General features: G+C 36.5%; 1 protein-coding gene across 2 annotated transcripts in view; it reads right to left on the reverse strand.

Moving 5' to 3' along the window:
• The window catches only part of grid2 (glutamate receptor, ionotropic, delta 2), a 2,355,570-nt gene that overhangs the window by 574,483 nt on the left and 1,756,934 nt on the right, over positions 1–24,153 (reverse strand). For both annotated transcript variants that reach the window (XM_028802162.2, XM_051927734.1), the window contains exon 6: positions 4,788–4,961. In XM_028802162.2, the coding sequence (XP_028657995.1) occupies positions 4,788–4,961 (174 nt within the window). The remainder of the gene's footprint in view (positions 1–4,787; positions 4,962–24,153) is intronic.

Here is a 24,153-nt window from a genome sequence, read left to right on the forward strand (position 1 = left end):
GTTTTTCATGTTAATGATATATGAGATGCTGCCTCACTGAAAGTGATTCATTAAAAGGATGACTTTAAAGAAACTAGTATGATACTACGGTCATGATTTGGAAACAGGGCTGTAATGAAGAGGGCCTGAGGCCATCAGATAAGCAGTAGGGCAATCCAGGATTTCTACTGCTCTGTCCAGACAAATCTCACCCAGATGAGTAAACTCTTCCAATACTGTCAAAGGCCTACCCAGGGCCAGAAATGGGGAAACTGGGTTTAAAGACTAAAATGCCTTTTACAATAAGTAACTTTGATGTTTCCTAAGGGGTAAGGAAACCATAACAACAACATCTGAATTGGAAAGACAATCCACAAAATAATCGTTATAAAAAATGACAAATATTTACTGAAAAATAGAAATATGTTCAAAGAACAAACAGGAGGCAAAAGGATGTGCTTAAAAGTCAATCTACAGCAAACAAATCTCAGTCACAATGCAGAATCAAAATCCTTATGTATAAAGCAAAAATAATCATGCAGGCCAGATAATCCAACACAAAAATATGCTTACAGGAACTCCTTCACAACTTTAAATACACCATGCCTGAACTCTCCTTTTGCTTTGACTTCCCTTCACAGTTCAAGCAAAATTATCATAACCCTAGACTGAGGAATACTTTTTGACCACTAGTTATATGATTGCTAAACCGCCACACATAGTAGCAACTGCGTATTGTACATGCTTCTTGTATTTATCGTCTGATTTTGTACAATACCAATAGACAATGAATACTCTTGTCACTACTCTGAGCAACATGCATTGTACCATTTACATGTGATAGTAAATTTGCTCATTCATAAATTAAATAAATTTAAGGTCCTCGATTTTTTTGTATTCTCACTTGACACATTCTGAATATTTGAAAGAATTAAGTACTCTAACAGTAATAATTTTGATACCATTTTGCTCTTTATCCTAGGACTCCATGACTGGCTAAAATTGGACTGCACCATTCAGTAAACAAAGTAACACTGATTATTTTGTAGTCCATTTCAGCAGAAAATCTTTGCTTACAGATGCCCTGTGATGATGTGGTATTTTCAAGGAAAACTTGACAGGATATAAAGCCTGGCATCCTGGAGCTGACAGTTTGAAATATTGCAGAAGCAGAGTGGGATGGGCAAGAAGGGAAGTTAAAGAAGCAGGGCAAAGGGCTAAGTAACTGCATTTCATTACATTATTTAATCAAATCTCAACTTTGCGTCCCCTGATCACTTATCTCTCAAATATGAATGACACCCCTTTTATTTCTATATCTTTGCTAAAGCTGCTTTTAACAGGCCATGTTTCCTAGAGTGAGAATGGCGGGGATGTGTATAGAGTAGTCCTTGTGAATGACATCTGCATCAGGTGCTTTAAATAAGACAAATAATAATAAGACTAAAGGGAAACTAATAGCCCAGCCTAAATATTAACTCCATGATGCTAACAATTAGTATATGTAAACCTATAAATTTCTTAAAAAAAAAGCACTACATTTTTTGGAAATTCTTGGTCGGGAAAACTTACAAATATATAGTTATATAAAAATTGATCAGACTGACATTAGTAATTTTAGAGCAGTTAACTTAATATGCACAAAAAGCAATGGATACAAGTGAAAATGAAGGAAAATATTCAGTATTATTAAACACAGCAACATTGGTCTGGCATTAGAAATTAGATTAGACAAGATTAGACAGAACTTTACTTGTCCCCAGGGGGAAATTTAGCTTTTTACAGAAGCTTTTTAAATAAATACATAAATAGTTAGGTAGTTAAATAAAGAAATAGATAAACACAAACACTTTGATCTGAACAAAGAAGACGACTTACAGTGAGGAATTGATGTACAGTGAGGAATGCAGATGTAAAGGAGCCTTTGCAGCGTTTCTTGACACACTTCTGCTAAATAATTTGTTGACTGAAAGATCACGGTGTTAGTGTGTCAGAGAGAGGATATGCAGCATTGTTCAGAATGGCACTTAGTTTTGTTTTAATTTTCTCCTTTGCTAATACTTCCAGGGGGTCCAGAATGCTTCCTATAACTGAGCTTGCCCTTTTAATTAGCTTGTAGATTCTGTGGGTCTCTCTTGAATTGATACTTATGGCCCAGCACACCACAGTGCAAAAAATTGTTCTGCCCATCGCAGAGTTATACAAGATGTGAATGATGCCACTTTCAACATTAAAATAACACTGTATTACTATGTGTTCCAAGACCAGGCTAACCTGTCATTAAGGTGGACCCCCAAGTAGTTGTAAGAGTGGACCACCTCTAACATTCACTCCTTTAATAGTAACTGGTCATACAGGGTCTTTGGTGCAGCGAAAGTCAATAACCAGTTCCATAGTTTTGCTGATGTTAAGACGCAGACAATTCATTTTGCACCAAGAAAAAAACTTCTCCACCCGACTCCTGTACTCCATCTCATCCCCTTTATCAATATATCCCATAAGTGCAGAATCATCGGAGATTTTCAGCGAGTGATATGACCTGGTGTTATATTTATAGTCTGAGGTGTAAAGAGTGAAAAAAAGAGACAGGACTGTTTCTTGTAGTGCTGCAGTGTTACTCACATATGTATCAGAAATACAGTCCTTGATTATCATAAACTGTGGTCTGCCTGACAGCTAGTCTATTATCCAGGACACCATAGGCTCATCCATCAGCATATCTCCGAGTTTACTCCTTAATAGGGATGGCTGGATGATACTGAAGACACTGGAGAAATCAAAAAACTTAATTCTCACAGTCCTGCCAGCTTTGTCCAGGTGAAAATAAGCCTTGCAGAGCAGATAGGTAATTGCATCCTCCACTGTAATCTTTGTCCAATAGACAAACTGCAGAGGGTCCAGGTGGTTTACCACAAGAAGACTCATATAGCCAAGACCAGTCTTCTGAAAGGTCTTGATGATGTGAGACATATGTGCTGCTGGATTGTAGTCAATAGGTGAAGAGGAGCCTGCCTTCTTTGGAACAGGAACAACACAGGATGTTTTCCACATGAGCAGCGTTTTCTGAAGGCTTAGGGGCAGACTGAACAGGTGACAGGGGACACCACAATGTTGGTCAGCAGAGTCCTTAATAACTCAAGGACTGACTCCATCTGGTCCCTCACTTTTCCTGTGTGTAGCTTCTTTAGTTCATTGCTTACTTGGTCGTCAGTTATGGAAAGCCCATAATAATGATCAGGTGTGGACTCGTCACTGACCATTCCATTTGATGTGGTAGAAGTTGGGATGGTGTAGGGGGGACAGGTCATTGGAAGAAGGCGACAGTGTGATGGAAAATTTATTAAAAAATTGGTTCAGAGCGTTAGCTTTGTCTACATCCCCTTCTAGCATATGAGCCCTGGATTTCTTGAGTCCAGTAATTATACCCAGTCCATTCTAGACATCTTTCATGAAATTCTGAGTGAGTTTGTTGTCTATTTTAACTTTATAAACATCTTTTCCTTCACTTAGTTTGTTTCTTTAGGACATGCTGTATGTCTTTCAGAGCTTCTTTGTCACTGGATTTGAATGCTCCTTATGAAAAAATTTGGAGATCTACAAGACTCTGGCTTTAACAAGGTGAGATATTGAAGAGATTACAACAATAAATTATTGTGAAATCCTAACTTGTGGTTTTTCATTCCCCCAGTGTTTATAAAATATTTACTTAATGGTTCTTGAGTTCTTAAAAATGCAGAAGCTATTTTAAAAAGCTATTTTGATTGTCAATTTCTAAACAGCTGTCTTTCCATAGTAAATATTATTACAAATTTAAATTGGGCAGTATTCAAAAAAGTATTATGAGTTAGGCTTCTTAAGTTCCAGTTGATGTATTCTTGGGTTACCCTTGCAAGCTAGCAACACACTGCTTATAAAATGCTGTAATATAGTTATTGTAGAATCACTCCACCAGGAATTACTGCACACTTTCAGGCAGAAAAGTGAGCTTTTAAGGCCACTGTCCTTAATAAATTAACGCAGCATGAACCAAATGCTAAAAATTAAAATTCCATTTTTTCTTCATCCAGTGTTTTCATGGGATTGGAAGATTATCAGGGAAATTGAGGTAAATGTGCATAAACTGGCAAAAAAGAGTCTGTAACCATAGTCAGTGAGGTTGCTGTTGATAGTTTCACAAAAATATTCACTTTAATGACTTTTAACATTTGATGCATGCAGTAAGCCTAACCCCTAATGCATGTAACTATCTAATATTCATATCTGTAGATCTGCAACATGAGTTGCATCCATCTAAATGAAAAATAAGCTCAAAACTGATCAGCCATTAACAAAACATGCAAGAGAAAAAGGAATACATGTGTAAATATTCAAACATGCAATCTACAACATAGAAGAGTAAAATGTGATTTCATTTAAATGTTAATTGTATTTCAAAAGGAGAAAGTCCTCTGTAGGTATGTCAAAACCCAAAGGTTTTTACTGCCATTTTGTGCTGTATAAAATTTGTAAATATTAAATTATTTGGGTTATGGCTATTACAGGTTTTTCATTGTCTTAGACATTTTTCAGCTATGACCATGCACATTTGAAGTAAAAATATTTCCCCATTTTCTTTACACATTAGTTCATTCTCCATAGGAAATGTTATTAATAGATACTGAATTACCTGTAGTTTGAAGTACTCAGTAAGTGCATCTTTTTTAATATTTATTTTAAATGGACTCTTTTTACAATTAATTCTTAATTATGTTATAACTAAATCTTATCAAGCAGAATTTTTTGAAGTAACTAGTAATAACATTAGGTACCTCCATGTTTTGCGAGTAAAGCTCCTTCGGATCACAGAGTGAAGTAGATATTCTGTGGTTGCCTCGAATACAACGTTCACTGGTATTTTGTGGCAAAGGAAATATCTGCCTTATAAGCGTTAATCTTCCAATAGATCTTCTAACAAGCTCTTGTACATCCAAATCAGTCATTTCCTAAAAACAAAAATAAAAAGACATAGCACATTTTTGTCAAAAACAGTCTTCAGTTTCAAAATTATTGAAATTTACTTTACAGAAAAGGATGATTGTTCACGGAGAATATTATATTAAAAGCATTATAGTATAAAACAAACATTTACAGCTTCAATACATGTCACATTACTAACAAGAAAAAATCTTTATATAATACTTGTCTGTAATCATCCCCACTACAAGTGTAGTGCAATTACTGCATTAACAAGTTTCTAAAATAGAAAAACATGGAGATAAAATCACTTTCTCAGGGCCACACTATAAAATATTTATGAATAAGGGTAAAAGACCCATTGAAGTACTGCCTCAATCGTAATATTCCTATTAGTACTTACACAGTAACTTAACCTAAATTACCCTTTTGTGGGTTAGTGTATTGGAACATACACTACTAAAAATCAACAGAAAATAAAATGTATAGATTAACTACTATGCAGTCTAAATAGGATCAATTTTATCCATTATATTGTATTTTTTATCTTTTATCTCTCAAATATTCTAGCTTAGTTTCTGTTAATAATAAATAGTGTTTGTAAGTGGTTAAATCCAGGCAATTCATTTTTGTTTTTGATTGATTAAAGTTTTTGTCAGATCAAATGTATTATGCAACAGTATGAAGAAGGAAAAAAAAAAGTTGCTTTTCATTTTAGCACCAAAGCACTAAACATATACTAGAAGGTATTACTGTATATCTATATGTGTTCAAATGAAATACTAAGAGCAAGCCTGAACAAGAATTCCATATTTGTGATACTCAAACGAAAAAGTGGAGATGAAGCTTGGACATGTTGCTAGTTAGTTATTTTTAGAACTGATTTTGTTTTCTGACTTTTTATGGGGAGAAATGCATAATTAGAAAAAAGGTTTTCAGTTTCAAATAATTTTTTCTTTTATCAGCAAGCACTGTATAGATGCTTGAACCCATCTTCCCAAGCACATACCATAAAATGATACTAATTGTTGGGCAAACAGAACAACAATTCATGCCCTACTCTCCACCTCTCCTTATATGGTTAAATAGAAATAAACTTTGATAGAAAGTTTAAATTAAATAAAAAATATGAAAAAGCATATGTTCTATGGGCTACGAGTTTTAGATTGGTCTGTTCTAGTTGGAACACATCTAATTCAGCAGACCTATAAGAACAGTAGCAGGTAGAGTTCTGCTAGAGTGAGGAAGAAGATGCACATGAGCTGATTGGCTTTCACAAAGCTTACTGCAGTAGATTTTTGAATACAGGTTGTACTTGTAATACAGAAAATTTAATAAAACTTAATTTAGCGTCACATTCCCATTATTCTGCTGAATTCATCACATTATCATACAAGTTAAAGCATCTGCTAAAATAATTTATTATGTATAATGTTTTCAAACTGTAAAAATTAAAAGCAATGTTAATAAATGTTTATACTTTTTCAGCATTGAACATTTTAAAGTCAAGAACATTTCTCAGATAACATCATGTGATTTAAAATATACAGATTGCTTGGGTAATAATTTGTGTATTATTTATGGTTTGTATGACAGAATAGCATTTAACATTTAAACATGACATGCATAAAGCTGTAAAGCAAAGGCAAAACTATCATTCTTTACTGTGTTAGAAATGGACACTGTTCTTCAGATTTACAAAAAATGTACAGTATATGTTGTGATGTGTGAGTCAGTCTTATACCCCAAAATATGAGGCTGAGTCTCAGTACTTTAGTAAAACCAACTTTATTCAGCATGAAACGGAACAGTGGGATCTACCATGCTCCTAAACACAGACACAGCAATCAGGCAGGGTAGTGGCCAGGTTAGTGGCCAAGTAGATAGATAGATAGATAGATAGATACTGTTCCCTGCAGTTATAATGTTCCTTGCATCACCCATCGACAGCAAATGTTTATAGCGTGACCAGATCTGCTTTAGCTGCGAGCCGCTTCTGCGTTGGGAGCCTGTGGTTGCCCCGGAAACTGACAAACTGTCTTCTACAGACGCGGCAATCGCGCTTCATGATGCTCTTTGGCGTGTCGTCCCGTTGGGGGGAGTTCCAAACAAGTTTAGAAACCTTACAATGTGAAAATGCATATTGTCTTGAAGGACCTTTTATACAAAATACACTTATACTATATTAACCCCTTAACCGCCCTCTGCCGGATATATCCGGCATTGTAGCTTTAATGCTGACGCCTTACTGCCGGAATTATCCGGCACATTTGCCTGTGGTTATATGAATGCCTGGCGCGTAGTATAACTGACAGTTTGGCATGGGTATTATTACTACGTTGTATTTCGACAACTCTGCGCTTGTATTGGCCGATCACGTGATGTGATTCGAAAGTGAAAGCTGTGAATATGGCGAAACTTAAACTGACTTCAAGTGAGGTTTTGCAGGCGATTTTGGACAATAATTCTGATCATGATTGTAGCAGTTCTGAAGAAGATTTTAGCGACAATGATGATCAGCAACGTGCGCTGCATGATACTGTGAATGACGGCGCATCGGATGACGGCGATGAGTGGGTGTATCCCCAGCATCTCAACTGGACTGCTGCCCGAGGTGAACTACCTTTTCTGCATCCGTTTGAGGCAACATGTGGCTTTACTGTTGATGTAAACAATTACACTGCTGAGCAGTTTTATGAGCTGTTTGTGTCACCTGATTTGATCAGACATTTTGCTCATCAGACAAATCTGTATGCAGCACAGTTTATTGAGACACGTAACCGATTCTCTTTGCTGCTGAAATTCTTTCATTTGAATGACAACAGAAATGAGCCAGATAAGAAAGATCCAAACCGCGACCGCTTGTTCAAGCTACGTCCTTTGATTGACCATTTATTTGAAGCATTTCAGTTGCCCTACATGCCAGGACCGTCAGTTACAGTTGATGAAAGTTTATTGTTGTGGAAGCCTGAGAAAAGGTACATTTTGTGTTTTATTATGTGTTTGCCCATTTCTAGAACTTGCACAACATTTAGTGGTCAATACTGCTTGAATAAATGTAAAAAATGTAAAAAAAAAAAGTAAAAAAGTAAAAAAACGAAAATTGTTCAGATTTCGCCTGGCGTGGGGAATATTTAGGGAGTTGGCGGTTAAAGGGTTAAGTAATGTTTGTAATACAGAAAAAAGAATGAGACAGAAAACAGTTCAGTTTGCGAAAACAGTAGTAATTCTTTGTACAAAGTTAAATTACGTTTATTTAAATAATATAATTACAATTAAATCATTTTTTCAATGTGACATGCATTACCTACAAAATCTTGGATAATCACTATTTCTGCAATCTGAAAATTTTAGACTGATATTCACTTCTTTTAATACTACAATCCCTGAAGCCTACGAAAAAACTTGTAATCCCAGCCCACCTTAAATTCCTCCGCACCTCTCCATCAATGTCTTTTGTTTTGTAAATGTGTCGATCAGCACAAGCAGAAAGCAGACTGCTGTCCCATCCCCCCTACTGATGGAGCTGAACTCAGGCAAAAAGCACTCCCAGCTCAAGACTTGTTTATCTCGGTGCGAGGTGCCTGGAGTTGTATAGAATAAATAATATATCGTTATTTGGAACACATGCATTTCATGTGTGTTCCATGTCTACAACGATCTATGTAAGTGTATGATGACAGGGAATGCGAGAAATGCAAGAAATGTTAAACACATACCTAAAGCACAAACTTTTTTCATGTTTTAGTAAAAACGACAAAATTTTGACATGAAGTGTATAATGTATGAAGACTGAAGTCCAAATATCAAATAAACACTTTCTAAAAAGGTATACGTATAACAAAACAAGTACGCTTTTAATATAGCCAGAGAAAAAGAAATCGGGATAGGGTACAGAATTGATACGACTGCTTTGGTGGTACAGCGGTAAGAACAGATCACTCATAATCAAGAGGTCGTGGGTTCAATCCTGGCCGCCTCCCAGAATTAACATTTTGAGTAGTGAGCTGCTCTTATTGTTACAATTATACAATAAAAACATATATATGATTTGAGTTTGTAACAGCTGGTATAAATGTGTGGTACTTGTAAAGGTTAGCTTTTTTTTATTCAGTTTTATTCTCTCAGTCGCGTTCTACGCTCCCCCCGATCTGACACTGCTGTTGTCAAATAAAGACGTGCTATAACAGAGGTGAACTTAGATGAGGATCTGTCCAGAAAGGGCTCCATAAGCTTTATGACCACAAACTTGAAAAGTCTTTGCCCTAGGTTGTAACTCAAAACACAGCGATGTCATGGTGGCTCAGCCTTTTGAGGCTCCATCCACTAAACACATGAAATATTAGGACATTTAAAGGGACAGAATACATTTAATAAAATAACAGATATAGATAGAATTTTATTTTATAGAAATATAGCAAATAATCATTCAATATTAACATAAACAACAATAAAACACATAAATACACATTTATACACAACAGGAAGGAATTATTAAGAATAAGACTGAGCAACATATGGCAAGTGTTTTGCTGAATAGTCAGCAGGGATTCAGATGAGGAAAGTCATGTTTTACAAAAATGCTGTAATTCTATAAAGGAAGCAACAAAATTCTACAATCAGAGTGGTGCATATGATATTATTTATTTGACTTTTATAAAGCATTTAATAAAGTCCAACATGAGAGATCTGGCATCAAACTAAAACATGTGGTCTTTCAGGGTGTAAATGAGTGCATAACTTGTTAAAACATAGGTGTCAGAGGGTGATGGTGCGAAGAACCTCATAAGAATCATGTGAAATTAGAGGTGGTGTCTCACAGGGGTCTGTGCAAGGGCCATTGCTGCACATGATACTATGCTATCTGTGATCCTTTGAATCATTACAGAGAAACTTGGACAGCACATAGGCATAGGTAGATTTGTGGCAGATGAAATTTAATGTAAGTAAATGTAAAGTACTACAAGTATGAAGTAAAAATGTTACATTTGAATACAGAATAAGAGGATGATTTAGGAGTCTTAGTGATCTTGTCACTACCAACTGATCAATTAGTTAGGGGTGGACCTCTACTTTTAACTTGATACATCTCATCCCACAGACCCTTGATTAAAGAGTTCTGTGGAACAAGTTGGAATCCCATAGAATAAATATGTTTTGCGAATAACAGAGACTGTTAAGTTTTTTTGTGTAGACATTGGCAGGCAAATAGACCTTGAGAACAATAAGTATGTAGGTGCTGTGGTTTTTCATGTGGCAACAATCAGCATTCCACACTGTTGGGGAGTCAGCTGCATGGATTGTCATCTCTGGACCACTCCCTATGATCTTATCATCAGAAGAGGCCTTCAGTTAAATTTTCTCCCTCAACGTCATGGCTGGAGTCTTTTTACACTGCGCACAGCCTTGCTTTCAATGACAATTTCAGTTTATGCTGTGAGAAACAAGAGGTTTTTTTTAGGAGGTAATGTTTCTTAGCAGGTAAGGTGCACAGATCCACTCAGACAATATAGGTAACAATCAGTTTTGCCTATTTTAAAATGATCATAATATTAATTTATAATATGTTTTGAATTTAGCTAAGATGCTATATTAAGCCACGTGTAACTAGTAGTAGGCACTTTAAAAAATCTCAGTCATTAATTATTTGGTGAAATCAGCTCAACCTGTGACTAATAAAAGAGCAAACTGTCCTATTTAAATGACTTTATAAGTGACCAAAAATAGAATAATGATAACTGTGGTGTTGGTTTAAATTGTAATGATTTTCTCTTTGACTTCTATAAATAGGTTCACTGATTAAGTCAAAATTAAGTATATGTCAACATAATAAAAGGAATAAGTGCTCCAGTTCAAATAACAGTATTCCAATTAACATTTGTACCCATTTGAAAGTCCATAAGCAATCTACTCCCAAGGTAATTAATTAACGAGCAAGACATTCTTCTTAAATTACCTTATTTCTAATTAGAAACATTAATTTTAACTCTTTGTTAGTCTTGGCATAATACAAATTCAACTCTGTTTTTTTTGAAATGGCCCCACCAAACTTTTTTACAGTCTGCACATGCAGGTAAAAGTGTGTGTGGGGGATTTGGGAGGATAGCTAACATTTTTTGCAGTCTGTTTAAGTTGTGAAGAAATCACTTTGAACTTTATTGCTTTTGAGTACCAACCTGCAGTCATTAAGGCCAACATGCCAACTCTATTAGTACAATCTATCATTCATCAAATGATAATCCCTTGGTTTTTGATGAATTCTTGGATTTATTATCTGTAAAAATAACCGAATACAATCAGCTTTTCATTGTTTTACTCTTATGTAACAAAACCTTAACACAGGCTTCTGTTGGTCTTCATAACATTTACAAAACATCAGTAGATAGGTTATTCATCTCTGTACAGTTTGGTATATTGACATGATAGTAAAAGTACTTGTTAATATACAGTATATGTCTTATAATAAATATGTAAGAGAGATATATCTCACTTATGCCACATCAGACCACTCCAAAGTGAAGTTCTGTTAGTAGGTCACATTGCAGAGATGAATTAAGACTTTACTGATACTTTGTAATTGTTATGCAGACCCAAAGAAGTGTATGTTAAGGTTTTGTTACTTAAGAGTAAATGAGTAATAGATGCATTTTTTCAGTACCTAGACTAAAGTGTTACCAATAGTTTGATTTTAATTTTCATTTGGATAAACCAGGCAACCCAAAAACAGAGTATTATTTTGGAACTTCTGGATTCTTTTAATTTTAACTAGTATGTCTTTCAGCAGACACATAAAAGGTGGCCACATCTTAGATTTAGTAATATCAAAGGGAATTAACATTAATATACAACAAATTGAGGATATTGATATCTCAAATCATTACTGTATTTTGTTTAACATATGCCTTTCAGTTACTAATTTAAATGAAGAACGCACTTGTAAAACAAGCTACATTTATAATGACACTGCCTTCAACTTTTCTAATATTTTAAAAAGTCAGTCAAAACTTGCCACTCAGTTTCAAAATAATGGCAATTCTCACTGCTAAAGGTAAAAGCATCTCTTGTAAAAGTTTTGAAAAAGTCAAATAAATTTAAAGTACCTTGGAAAAATCATGCAGTATCTAAATTGATAATACAGTGCTGCAAGGCTAAACAGAAGTGGTGGAAGAGAAAAATTAACAGTAGATTACAAAATTATGAAAAGCAAATATAAATAAATACAACACAGCAATTTTGATCAGAGAATCAAAAAGTACTCTTTTTAACTATCAATCATCTAGTAAATCTAGCACCCATCATGAAGTCTCTGCAAACCACATTAGGAAAGGGTGAAGAATTTGCTGAATTTTGTAAAGAAAAATATAGATAACATAAGGTGTAGCATAGTACAAAGAATAGTAACAGAACATACTGATCCGTTTGCCATTTGATCTTCAAATTTAAACTATTTTACTAACAATCTTAGCTGAACGTTGTAAAATAATAACTAGTCTTAAACTATGCACCTCTGTTCTTGATCCTATTCTTTCAGTTGTCTTCAAAGAATTTTTTGACACATTAAATGATAACATATTAGATATTGTAAATTATTCATTAGCCTTGGTATTTTCCCAGATCTATGTAAAACTACAACAGTTAAACCTCTACTCAAAAAACATAATGTTGACTTCTCCGTCATAGATAATTTTAGACACATCATTAATCTTCATTTCTCAAGTAAAATATTGGAACAAGTGGTCTATTTGCAGTTAAATGGCTCTTAAATAAAAACTCTACTGTATACTATATAAATTCCCATCATGCTTTATATCTAATTATAACACAGAAACTGTTATAGAAAAATTGTTCATGATAAACAATACTAAAAGTTAATAAATAACAATACAAATAATGTGTCAATTCTCATTCTGAATCTGAGTGCAGCATTAGATAAATTAGATCATAAGACTCTCATTGATAGACTTAGAAAATGGGTGGGTCTACCTAGTGTAGCTTTAAGTTGGCTTGAATCTTATCTAACAGCAGCGGTTCTCAAACTGTAGGGCGTGCCCCGAAGTAACAAAAAAGGGCGCGAATGTTGCCATATGTGGCGTAATTTCGCTATTCGTAGGGAAAGTTTAAACTTGTAGCGGTGTATCAGCAGCAAAAAATATAGGAATACAGTGTTTCAAAAAAAACGCTAGAGGGGCGCTATTAAAACTGTTATGAAAATTCGGGTCGCAAATACTTAAAGGTTGATTAACGCTGTCTAACAGGGAGAATGTTGCTTTGTAAACCTTGATGACTGTGTATAACATTGAAAATAGCTTTCTGCAAGGATCACTTCTAGGTCCACTACTCTTCTCACTTTACATGCTCCCTTTTGGCCAAATCATCTCAAAACATAATGTAAATTACCACTGCTATGCAGCTAACACACAACTTTATATATCCATAGCCCCAGATGACCCAAAACACAAGAATATCTGTGAGGTTGCCCAAACAGCCTTATGTAGTGGTTTAGTTGTAATTTTCTTAAGTTAAATAAGGAGAAAACCAAAGCTACAATAAAAATGTGTAGAAATTTTAAAAAAATAGAAAAAGTAGAAATAAACAGTAAATTTGTGGTAAAAAAATCTTGAAGTTATTTTAGATTCAGAACTTAAATGTAAATTTCATTAATTATGTCACCAGAGCTGTGTTTTTTCATTTAACACTAGAATCCGTGAAGCCTATGAAAAAAGTCGTAATCCCGGGCCACCTTAAATTCCTTCACACCTCTTCATTAGGGTCTTTTGTTTTGCAAATGTGTCAATCAGCACGAGCAGCAAGCAGCCTGCTATCCCATCCCCCACCACCATAGCTCAAGTTGGACAAAAAGTTCTCCCAGCTCAAGTCTGTTTATCTGGGTGTGAGGTGCCTAGAGCTGTATAGCATAAATAATACTGTATATCGTTATTTGGAACGCGTGTATTTCATGTGCGTTCAACGGTCTGGGTAAATGTCCGATGACAGGAAATGCAAGGCAAGAACACATAGCTAAAAGATAAACATTTTCATGTTATAGTACTAACAACAAAATTTTGACATGAAGTGTATAATCTGTGAAGACTGAAGTTCAAATATCAAATAAACACTTTTACAAAAGATAAAAGTATAACAAAACAAGTGCGATTTTATTTAAGAATACAACCGAAGAAAAAGAAACTGGGTTAGGGTACAATGCTGACATGACCGCTTAGCTGGTGCAGAAGTTAAGAATTGCTGACTCATACTCAAGCCCTTCCTAGATTTACCGTTTTGAGTAGTGAGCTGCTCTTATTGGTACTATTATAGAATAAAAACATATATTTAATTTGAATCCGTAACAGCCCGTGAAAATTTATAGTAGTTGTAAAGGTTAGCATTTTTTTTCAGTTTTATTCTGTCAGTCACGTTCAACCCATTCTGACACTGTTGTTTTCAAATAAAGACGTGTTATAACAGAAGTGAACTCAGATGAGGATGAGGGTTCTACATCAGAGAAAGAGAATAGAAGCCCTCCCCACAAGAAACGTCCGCTCACACATAAGAACAATGCAGCTGCCCATGCATAAAGGCAAAAGATGACACAGTTTGGATGCAGCAAGAGGTCGGGCGTCATCCTGCAAGTGAATCTGTCACATGTCCTTCAAAAAAACAGCAGGGCCTACAGTGCTTGCCAAGGTATCGGGCAAAGTTCCGTTTGCGATTATTTTTTTTGATGGTCTTTATATGAAAAGTGTGAGAAATGACACAGAGAATGCAGTCAGATTTCTTCTTTTTGGGCACATACACCATCAGCATGGCACTGCCAGATCAAAACACTAGCATGGAGAGTTGCTCACATATTGAAGTGTTTATAGCAGCAGGTGGAATCTGCTGTCACACTTTACGTAACTGATCTTTTCCTAAATAAGGAGTGGCATCGCACATGTACTTTGTCAGCATGCCTATATCAATCAAACACAGGAAGTACTGCAGTCTACTTTGACTTTACGCTATAGGAAGATAAGTAAGTAAATATAGGTAAAAAAACATTCGATGTGGCTTTTATATAAGTAAAAAACATAATCGCAAACAGAACTTTGCACGATACCTTGGTGATCTCTATATGTCCTGCTGTTTTGTTGAAGGACATGTGAGTGACAGATTCACTGGCAGGATGATGCCCAACCTGTTTCTGCATCCAAACGGTGCCATCTTTCACCTTTACGCCTGATGCAGCTGTGTTGTTCTTTTATGTGACTGGATGTTTCTTGCGGGGAGGGCTTCTGTTCTTTTTCTCCGATGTAAAACCCTCATCCTCATCTGAGTTCATTTCTGTTATTTATTTGAAAACAGCAGTGTCAAATCGGGGGGAGCATGAACATCACTGAGAGAATAAAACTAAATAAAACAAAAAACGCTAACCTTTACAAGTACCATAAATTTATACCGGCTGTTACAGACTCAAATCAAATGTATGTTTTTATTCTATATTAGTAACAATAAGAGCAGCTTATTACTCAAAACGGTAAATCTAGGAAGGGCCCGGAATCGAAAATGCAACTTTTTGATTAGGAGTCAGTAGTTCTTACTTCTGCACCAGCCAAGCGGTTGTGTCAGCATAGTACCCTACTATATTATTTACTCTATACAACTCCAGGCACCTCACAACCAGATAAACAGACTTGAGCTGGGAGAACTTTTTGTCTGACTTGAGCTGCAACGGTGGTGGGATTGGATAGCAGGCTGCTTGCTGCGTGTGCTGATCAACACATTTGCAAAACAAAAGGCGCTAATGGAGAGGTGCAAAAGAACTTAAGGTGGCCCGGGATTACAACTTTTTTCGTAGGCTTCATGGAGTCTAGTGTTAAGAAATATAGCATGCGTGTGGTTCCTTGTCTTTAGTAGATGCAAAAAATTTTAGATTACTGCAATGTATTCCTAACAGGTCTACCAAAGAAGGTTTAAACTGATTACAGTTGGTTCAGAATGCAACTGCAAGAATCCTAACTAAAAAGAAGAAATCTGACCACTTTCCATTGGGATAAGTTTATTTATACTGGATGCCTGTGTCTTTCAGAATTAATTTTAAAATACTGCTAATAAGGCTTTGAATAATCTTGCACCTTGATATATCTTGGAAAGTTAGCCCCATTACAGTTCCAGTCGTAACCTTAGACCTTCAAGTCCTGCTTTGCTTGCTATTCCGAGAGTAAAAATACAAGTGATGAGACCGATTTTAGTTTGAACGCTCCAAAAATATTGAATAACCTACAGCACAGAACCTATAGATATATATCAGGATGGCATGGTAGAGTTTAAACCATGTCTTAAAACATACTTTTTAAATCTGAGTTTCATCCTGTTTTTTATTAATACTGGAGGTCGTGTGCCAAGACTGTCTATCTGGATTAAATTCTTTATGGCTGGTGAAAGAAAGAAGAATACTGAGGTCCTGCCCACAATGACATCTACATTGGATGACTCTCTCTTCAATTCCTTTTTTGGAGCTTAGATATATAATAGAAGCCCAACGGAGACTGAGCGGGTTTTTGGTCATGTAACCCCAGAGGTTTTTTTTCTCCCCACTGTGATAAGACAGCCCCTGGGCACAGACAGACAGACGCTAAATGTCCAAAAACACACAATATTTATTATAGTTTCCTTTAGCACCACCCAACACAATGCTTTACTCAGCCCACACTCAGTCCCTTCTTTCCTTCAATCTTCTTATTCCTGTAGCCTTTCCTCCTTTCCTCCCAAGCTTCGTCTTCCTCCTCCCAACTCCGGTTTTCGAGTGGAGAAAGGCGGCCTCTTTTATAAGCACCCAGATGTGTTTCAGGTGGCCCAGGGGAGATATAGTCCCATCTCCGGGTCCTTCCAGGCTTCCCCAGCCATCCGCCACACCACTTACCATCTGACCATTAGTATAATTAGATTATTTGATAATGTTTTTTTTTTTTTTTGCTTTTACTCAGTACCGTTTGTAAAGAACCGTAAATGATAGTTTATATTGGATGGTAATACATACAGTTAGGTCCATAAATATTTGGACAGAGACAACGTTTTTCTAATTTTGGTTCTGTACATTACCACAATGAATTTTAAATGAAACAACTCAGATGCAGCTGAAGTACAGACTTTCAGCTTTAATTCAGTGGGGTGAACAAAACGATTGCATAAAAAGGCAACTAAAGCATTTTTTTAACACAATCCCTTCATTTCAGGGGCTCAAAAGTAATTGGACAAATTAAATAACTGGAAATAAAATGTTCATTTCTAATACTTGGTTGAAAACCTCTTTGCTGGCAATGACAGCCTGAAGTCTTGAACTCATGGACATCACCAGATGCTGGGTTTCCTCCTTTTTAATGCTCTGCCAGGCCTTTACTGCAGCGGCTTTCAGTTGCTGTTTGTTTGTGGGCCTTTGTGTCTGAAGGTTAGTCTTCAACAAGTGAAATGCATGCTCAATTGGGTTAAGATCAGGTGACTGACTTGGCCATTCAAGAATTTTCCACTTCTTTGCTTTAATAAACTCGTGGGTTCCTTGGGCTGTATGTTTTGGGTCATTGTCCATCTGTATCATGAAACGCCGCCCAATCAATTTGACTGCATTTAGCTGGATTTGAGCAGACAGATGTCTCTGAACACCTCAGAATTCATTCGGCTGCTTCTGTCCTGTGTCACATCATCAATAAACACTAGTGTCCCAGTGCCACTGGCAGCCATGCACGGCCAAGCCATCACACTGCCTCCACTGTGTTTTACAGATGATGTGGTATTCTTTGGATAATTAGCTGTTCCACGCCTTCTCCATACTTTTTTCTTTCCATCATTCTGGTAGAGGTTGATCTTGGTTTCATCTGTCCAAAGAATGTTTTTCCAGAACTGTGCTGACTTTTTTAGATGTTCTTTAGCAAAGTCCAATCTAGCCTTTCTATTCTTGAGGCTTATGAGTGGCTTGCACCTTGCAGTGCACCCTCTGTATTTACTTTCATGCAGTCTTCTCTTTATGGTAGACTTGGATATCAATACGCCTACCCCCTGGAGAGAGTTGTTCACTTGGTTGGCTGTTGTGAAGGGGTTACTCTTCACCGTGGAAATGATTCTGCGATCATCCAACACTGTTGTCTTCCGTGGACATCCAGGTCTTTTTGCGTTGCTGAGTTCACCAGTGCTTGCTTTCTTTCTCAGGATGTACCAAACTGTAGATTTTGCCACTCGTAATATTATAGCAATTTCTCGGATGGGTTTTTTCTGTTTTCGCAGCTTAAGGATAGCTTCTTTCACCTGCATGGAGAGCTCCTTTGAGCGCATGTTGTCTATTCACAGCAAAATCTTCCACATGCAAGCACCACACCTCAAATCAACTCCAGGCCTTTTATCTGCTTAATTGATAATGACATAACGACGGACTTGCCCACACCTGCCCATGAAATAGCCTTTGAGTCAATTGTCCAATTACTTTTGAGCCCCTGATATGAAGGGATTGTGTTAAAAAAATGCTTTAGTTACCTCACATTTTTATGCAGTCGTTTTGTTCACCGAACTGAATTAAAGCTGAAAGTCTGCACTTCAACTGCATCTGAGTTGTTTCATTTAAAATTCATTGTGGTAATGTGCAGAACCAAAATTAGAAAAAAGTTGTCTCTGTCCAAATATTTATGGACCTAACTGTAAATAAATGCTGCTGTTGCTGTTTTTAGTTAAGGACATTAGAAGAGTCTGTATAGACTCAAGTCACAAGGACCAAACCAGAATCACAGCCATGATATAAAATAAGAGTTAAACCAGATTTTCTTTTCTTAAAATGCTGTTTATTTTGATTGAGTGCTAGCTAACAAAGCTTTTTCTTCAATCAGTCAAAATTCAGAAATTTCACTGTACTTTCAGCCTTCTTTTATTCTTCAATCATGCCAGAGCGTGTGCATACCACATTGCCTAGAAAAATGCTGTGTTGGTGAGCACAAAATGGCAGCTCACATGAGAAAGCACAGAAAAAAATATTTAGAAAAAGTATGAGATTAAAATTAGAAATACATCAAACAAGACTGAAAACATCCAAAAAATAAATACTAACGTGTTTCTGACCATTATGCTCTTGAAATAATGATGAAAGGCAATAACAAATGGGAATATAATTTTTACTGAATGACAAAAAAATCTGACATGGATTATTTTGAGATCAGGAGACTGTGGTGACCATTGCTCTCAAAATACTGTCATGTTCCTGGGTTGAATCCAGTACTTTATTAACCCTATGGCATAATGTATTATCCTGCTGAAAAATATGTGCAGTATGTACTGTACTGCCAAGAAAGAATTAACCTAATCAGCAATCGTGTTGATCAACAAAAGTCACCAAAGTGTTTCTTGCAGCGAATATGTTGTGTTTGCCAGTGACCTTGTTCATTGAATATCCATCCATCCATTTTCCAACCTGCTGAATCCGAACACAGGGTCACGGGGGTCTGCTGGAGCCAATCCCAGCACACAAGGCAGGAACCAATCCGGGCAGGGTGCCAACCCACCGCAGGACACACACAAACACACCCACACACCAAGCACACACTAGGGCCAATTTAGAATCGCCAATCCACCTAACCGCATGTCTTTGGACTGTGGGAGGAAACCGGAGCGCCCGGAGGAAACCCATGCAGACACAGGCAGAACATGCAAACTCCACGCAGGGAGGACCTGGGAAGCGAACCCAGGTCCCCAGGTCTCCCAACTGCGAGGCAGCAGCGCTACCCACTGCGCCACCATGCCGCCCGCGTTCATTGAATATTTTCTTAGAAATTCACCCTGCAGTTGGCATAGACAACTTTTTTTTTCAAAGTGCCCATGATACTTTGCAAGACCAGTATGACATCACAGAGCTGTATTAGCCAATGTTGGATGGGGCAGCTAGGGATTCCCGGACATTTTTCATTCCCGCATTCCCAGGAATTAAACTGCTGTAATTCCCATGTAAAAATTGATCAAGACATAACAAGAGTTATAGCTGAAAATAATTAAGGTGGCACCATTGCAGCAGCTTGCACTTCATCAGGCAACAGCTTTGAACAGCAATTTGAAATTGCAATGTGTCAGTCTGTTGCATCCGCATTATCTGTGCCAAGAAACTTGCCATCACAGAATGATGACAAGAAACTGGATGCATCAGTAAAAGCTGAAATGGCGGTGTTTCAGAGCAATGGCAAGCACGGGTGTTGTTTAGAACAAGTCTATCAGTATCTGATGACTGTGCCGCCTACTTCAGTGGAGGCAGAGTGTGCTTTCTCAGTGACTGGCATACTCTGCACAAAGGTGCGCTCTCACCTGGATGACTGCACGCGCGACATGTTGTGCTTTCTATGCTCTTATTACCGCAACTAACTAGATACATGTACTTATATGACAGCATCAACTGCTTGTAGATAAGGTTAGTCTTTTATTTGTGTCAACATATTGCAGTAGTTTTATTAAAAATAAGTGTAGGTTGTTCTAAAACCGTTCACATGTGAGATTCCTGTGCACTGAGTCATCCCTGGCAGCCTGGGATTCCCGGGAATGACATGTGGGATTCCCGAATTCCCGGGAATGGATAAACCCGTCCGGGAATGGATTCCCTAGGGGCAGCCCTTGAGCACATAATGCTGATGCTAGTAGCAGGCTAAAAATTAGTGGAAAACTTGCTTATACATTTAAACACAAAACACACACATGTGCATTTGTGTCTTAAAAGTAATGTCTTTTATATGGACTTGTATGTGACCTTTATGTTATATGTGAGCCTACCACTTTAATAATATCACCTAGAGTCCTGTGCAGCTGATGCAGCCAGGAAGGAGTGAAGAATCCATAGGCGATAGTGTTGTGCTCATTTTTTAGCAGTGGCAGTGAACAAGCAAGCACATCATGGAGAAAAGAAAAAAAAAAACTACTTTCAGTTTGACAGAGGTGAGTACCTGCTATAAAATCTGTTGAGGACATGCCTTAGTAAATTCATGCTTCTTGCAAGACATTTTACTGTTCTGATATTTAATTCAATTAATTTCATCTCCGTGAGGCTTGGTGGTGCAGTGGTTAGCCCTACTGCCTCACAGCTCAGGTCACATTTTTGCCCGCAATAATCAATCCACCATAGATGGCAGATTTTTTTCCCTAACCATCAGGGACACTTAAAAGACAATTTCACCATTACAATTCACTCCACATACACTCATACAGTCCACATAAATACTTTATACTTTCTCATTCTCCATTGTCTTCACTGCATTTCACTGAGTAAAGTTTTTGAACATTTATATGATTTAGCTGAACTTGTGCTGAAACAAATTCTGTAGAGTTCACTTATCATTACTAATCAGCAACAATGCCTTATTTAAAGATAGTTTTGGTATTTGAAGTGTTTGTAATTTAAGTTGAATTGATTGACCCAGTGGTGTCACCTTTATTGAACCTTATTCATTGTCTGTTTATTCTGTTTACCCATTGTGGTTTTCTAGTTGAATTTTAGTAAAGCTGTTCTGACCAAAGACTGTTTCTCCAGACTACAAGTGGTACTCTAGGCTTCAAATTGATTGTGGTCTTTGTTTTATTGTATAAGTTCATGTTATGTGCTACACCTGAGTTTATTAATTTGACCAACTTTAAACCAGAGTACAGTGTTCCCCATGCATCTATTACAAAATATCCTGGCAGCATCAGGAACAAGGCAGTCTTTCACAGGGGACACTCCTGTGGGGTAAATTTAGGATCAACAATTTACCTAACATGTATATCTTTGGGGTTTCTAAGGAAAACAGATGTAGACACAGGGAGAAAATGTGAACTTCACAGCCAATAACATGTGGCATTCAAACTCAGGGTAGCAGATTTATAAGGAAGCTACTCTAATGACCCCTAACAAAATATGCATACCTGACAAATAATGTTTTAGAGAATAGTATATCTGCTATAAAAACTTAAATGAGTTTTTTTGCAATCAAAGAATATTGTAACGTTTGAGTGGACAGCCAAACTATTCCTAAAATATAAATACTTTCTTATGTATGTAATTATTACTTTTCTACATGAACAGCTCAAATAAATCTTGACTAGCTCTCTTACAAAATGTACAACAATGAACAGACCTACATTTACAGTGACAATCTTTTGTCACCTCATGCACATTTTCTTTTCAACAAGAAAGAGAGCCACATGAAGTGTACACTCTGCTTCATTTAAGGAGGACAATAAATGTCATATACTTTTCACTCTGTGAACTAAAACAGCGAATTAATTATCTTATAAGCGTAGAATTTCATGCATTGCTAGGTTCTATAATCTGAAGCAGAGGGCAGCAGTGTAAATCTTGTATGTATTAATCTTCTTCTTTCTATCTCATTGCTAAAAAAACATGGCTCATTTACTTGTATGTACGTTCATCTTAACACCACACCACTCTGTATAACAGTGATAGAAGTCATGGGTTTAATGAAACATTTACTTAACAAATGCACCAACAATTATAATTCTGATTCGTTACACAAACATTCACCCAAAACCTTGCTGCAGAAATATTTTTTTCATATAATCTGGTGTCACAAGAACAAGCAAAAGACATCAAGAAAGGTTTGGGGCAGCCACCCTTATATTATTCCCTGGCTGCAAATGGGTAATTCTTAAGAGTTGTTTACAGATTCAAAACAGAACTGATGTAGGCTGTCAAAGATGGCGGCTTTATTTGCAGAGACAGGAAATGATGTCATGAGATGCGCCGGAACCGTGCAGGATTTCCTGTAGATGGTCTGCAAGGGATTGAGAAAGAAAGTCAGTGCACCTTGCCTCCCCTGGCCTGGCATGGAATTATTATTCAGGCCCTTAGCTGCCTTCCAATCACACGTGTGTGACACTGGTAATCCTGAAACTAGTCTAAAATATTTCTTCAAGGCAAAAAATATTGTATGATAAGCATGTAACTTTAATTTTAACTGAAAACACAACTAGTAGTATATAAGATCCTGGGAAATTTTGGTAGGAAAATTATAAATTAATTCAAGTTAGATACTTCCCATGTCTTTATCAATCAAAAGATTTTAAAAGCTATTAAAAACTATACCAATCAATTACGGGTTATAAAACGATCTTTCTTAAAATGGTGAAGGGGGTGAGAGTTAAGCACCTCTTGAAAATACCTGTGAGAAAATAAGTACAAGTTAATGTTACTCAGATTTCACAGACTGATTATAAATGCTAGTGAAGAATGTCAGTGTATCTTTAACCTAAAGTTTTCCTAAACTGTATTTGTATATGGGCATCCAGAAAGTCTGAATATCAGTCTTACTTAATTTGACATACTTTGGTGGTGTATTGCTTAGCGCTGCTGTCTCATAGCTCCAGGACAATCCCGCTGACAGTCTTCGCTGAGTTTGCATATTTTCCCTTTTTCTACATGAGTTGTTCTATGTATTTCTTTACTCTAATTTCATCCCCCTTTCCTTCCAAAGGTTACGATAATTTCAATTAAACCTTACATTTGCCTGGTATATGTGAGTGGAGGTGTGTGCATGAGTGCCTTATGACAGACAGATAATATTTCCCACAGTTGGTTCTTACCTTGTGCTCTTATTGCCAGTACAGAGTCCCACCCTGCAACCTTGAAATAGATTAAGTGGGTACAGTAGTTGGCTTATTAATTGACAACTTTTCCTGTTCGAAGATGTAAAATGTAAAAACAAATATCCAATAAAATAAATATTTTGTCCAAAATATTATTATTTACATATTATTTAGTTATTTGGCAAATGGCTTTATCACTTTTGACTTACAACATTTGGTTTACAACTGATTAGATTTTCTTTTTTTACTTTTCCAACAGAAACACAAGCAGATGAAGTGACTTATGGTATCAAGTAGCTGAATATGAATCCACAGCCTAAGGGTTTGAAGTCCAAAGCCTTAACCTCTATGTCACATGTACTGCCTATATACTGTAGTGTAAACTCAAATTTTCAATAATAATAGAGTACATTTTAACAAAAAACAAACTAGAAGAAATGTTGTTATGCACCCTGATAAAGCCTGTTTGGAAAATCCAAGAATTCCTTTTTGTGACCCATTTACATTTATTTTTTCTCTTCTGCTATATTAGGAAATACATTGTATGTAGTATACTACAGTTATTAGGCCAGAGCAAGGAGTTATGAATCCATTCAGAGGCAATATTCAAGTTTTGTACCCAGAAATCTGTTAGAATTGTTTAAAGAAGAT

Source organism: Erpetoichthys calabaricus, chromosome 5 (assembly GCF_900747795.2).
Source record: "Erpetoichthys calabaricus chromosome 5, fErpCal1.3, whole genome shotgun sequence".
NCBI classification, from domain to species: Eukaryota; Metazoa; Chordata; class Cladistia; order Polypteriformes; family Polypteridae; genus Erpetoichthys; species Erpetoichthys calabaricus.